This window comes from Anolis sagrei, chromosome 10, assembly GCF_037176765.1.
Source record: "Anolis sagrei isolate rAnoSag1 chromosome 10, rAnoSag1.mat, whole genome shotgun sequence".
Taxonomy (NCBI): Eukaryota; Metazoa; Chordata; class Lepidosauria; order Squamata; family Dactyloidae; genus Anolis; species Anolis sagrei.
Genome location: NC_090030.1, coordinates 15,507,245 through 15,509,572, shown reverse-complemented (window position 1 = coordinate 15,509,572; position 2,328 = coordinate 15,507,245). Strand labels below are relative to the sequence as shown.

Genomic DNA, 2,328 nt, shown 5'->3' with positions numbered 1-2,328 from the left:
GGATGAGGAAGTCACAGCCCCCAATGTGAAACTGTTAGCTGTGAGAAGCAATGTGTCTGTCTTTTAAATGTTCGCATTCAGATCTGTAGTTTAGCAGCATCACCACTCTTTGGCAGGGAGAGCAAACTTATGACTCCCTGGTGGGGTATAAATATAGAAAACAAACAAACAAACAAATAAATCATATTTACAATTATAATATATTATTTATAGAATATTTACATAACATAATATTTATAATATTTATAATTATGTATTATTCATAATGTTTATAGAATATTGATATAACATAATATTTATAATATTTATAATTATTATTTATAATATTTATAGAATATTGATATAAGGTAAAGGTAGTCCCCTGACATTAAGTCCAGTCATGTCTGACTCTGGGGTGTGGTGCTCATCTCCATTTCTAAGCCGAAGAGCCAGCGTTGTCTGTAGACACCTCCAAGGTCATGTGGCTGGCATGAATGCATGGAGCGCCGTTACCTTCCCGCCGGAGCGGTACCTATTGATCTACTCACATTTGCATGTTTTCGAACTGCTAGGTTGGCAGAAGCTAGGGCTGTCAGCGGAAGCTCACGTCGCTCCCCGGAATCGAACCTGTGACCTTTCGATCAACAAGCTCAGCAGCTCAGTGCTTTAACCCACTGCGCCACCGGGGGCTCCATTGATATAACATAATATTTATAATTATTTATTATTTTTATTATTTATAATATTTATAGAATATTTATATAACATAATATTTATTATTATTATTATGATTTATAATGTTTATAGAATATTTATATAGCATAATATTTGTAATATTTATAGTTATTATTTATTATTATTTATAATGTTTATAGAATATAGAAACAGAGGCTGGATGGTCATCTGTCAGGGGTGATTTGAATGCAATATTCCTGCTTCTTGGCAGAATGGGGTTGGACTGGATGGCCCATGAGGTCTCTTCCAACTCTAGGATTCTATGATTCTATGATTCTATATTTATATAACATAATATTTATAATATTTATAGTTATTATTTATTATTATTATTTATATTTATAGTATATTTATATAACATAATATTTATAATATTTATAATTATTATTTATAATATAGAATATTTATATAACATAATATTTATAGTTATTATTTATTATTATTTATGTTTATAGAATATTTATATAACATAATCTTTATTATTATTTATTATTATTATTTATATTTATAGTATATTTATATAACATAATATTTATAATATTTATAATTATTATTTATAATATAGAATATTTATATAACATAATCTTTATTATTGTTTATTATATTTTAATATTTATAGAATATTTATATAACATAATCTTTATAATATTTGTAATTATTATTTATATTATTTATAGAATATTTATATAACATATTTATTATTATTTATTATTTATAATATTTATAGTATATTTATATAACATGACATTTATATTTATTATTATTATTATTTATAATATTTATAATATTTGTACTTATTACTTATATTATTTATGGATTATTATTATTATTATTATTATTATTATTATTATTATTATTATTATTATTATTATTATTCTGCAGCCTCCTCCTGGAGCATCCCAGTGAGGCAGGTGAGTGCGGCTTCCAAGCCAGGAGCCAATAGGAAGAGCCCGCCTCTGCCTAGCCGACCAATCAGCGTGCGGGAGCGGCGCCTCACCTGCCGCTGGCCCTGGGAGGAGGCGAGGCGGTTACTTCTGCTTCTCCGTCTCCTTCTGGCTCCCCAATGGAGGCGGTGTCGCTGCCAGACGAGGCCGCCTTCCTGGCCTTCGAGGCCGAGTGCCGGGCCGAGCAGGGCTGGCTGAGCCGCTACAGCCGCGAGGGGCTCTCCGTCTGGGTCCGGGCCCGGCCCCCCGGGGAAGACCTCGCCCTCCACCGCCTCAAGGTCAGAAACAGGGCGCCTGGCCCTTTAAGACACTCCCAGGAACAAGCTTCCCTGGCATTGAGCAGCCTTGCAGCTGCACATCATAACAGTAGTAGCAATAAGAATAATAATAATGTGTTGTCAAAAGTTATTGTTATTATTATGTAACACCCTGTATTATTATTATTATTATTATTATTATTATTATTTGAAACACAACGTTGGACACTTCCCAAGTTTATTATTATTATTATTATTATTATTATTAGAAATCCAACAAGATGAGTCCACAGTAGACACATGTCTTGGATCACACGTCGGACACTTCCCAAGTTTATTATTATTATTATTATTATTATTATTATTATTTGAAGCAGACACATGTATTGGATCACACGTCGGACATTTTCCAA

At 31.9% G+C, this 2,328-nt stretch overlaps 1 protein-coding gene across 1 annotated transcript in view; it reads left to right on the top strand.

The window, feature by feature from the left end:
- Positions 1–1,747: 1,747 nt before the first annotated feature.
- LOC132763148 (START domain-containing protein 10-like) overlaps positions 1,748–2,328 on the top strand; it is a 19,264-nt gene continuing 18,683 nt past the window's right edge. Inside the window, exon 1 of the mRNA XM_067471556.1 lies at positions 1,748–1,936. Coding sequence (XP_067327657.1) covers positions 1,778–1,936 — 159 coding nt within the window. The 5' untranslated portion in view covers positions 1,748–1,777. The remainder of the gene's footprint in view (positions 1,937–2,328) is intronic.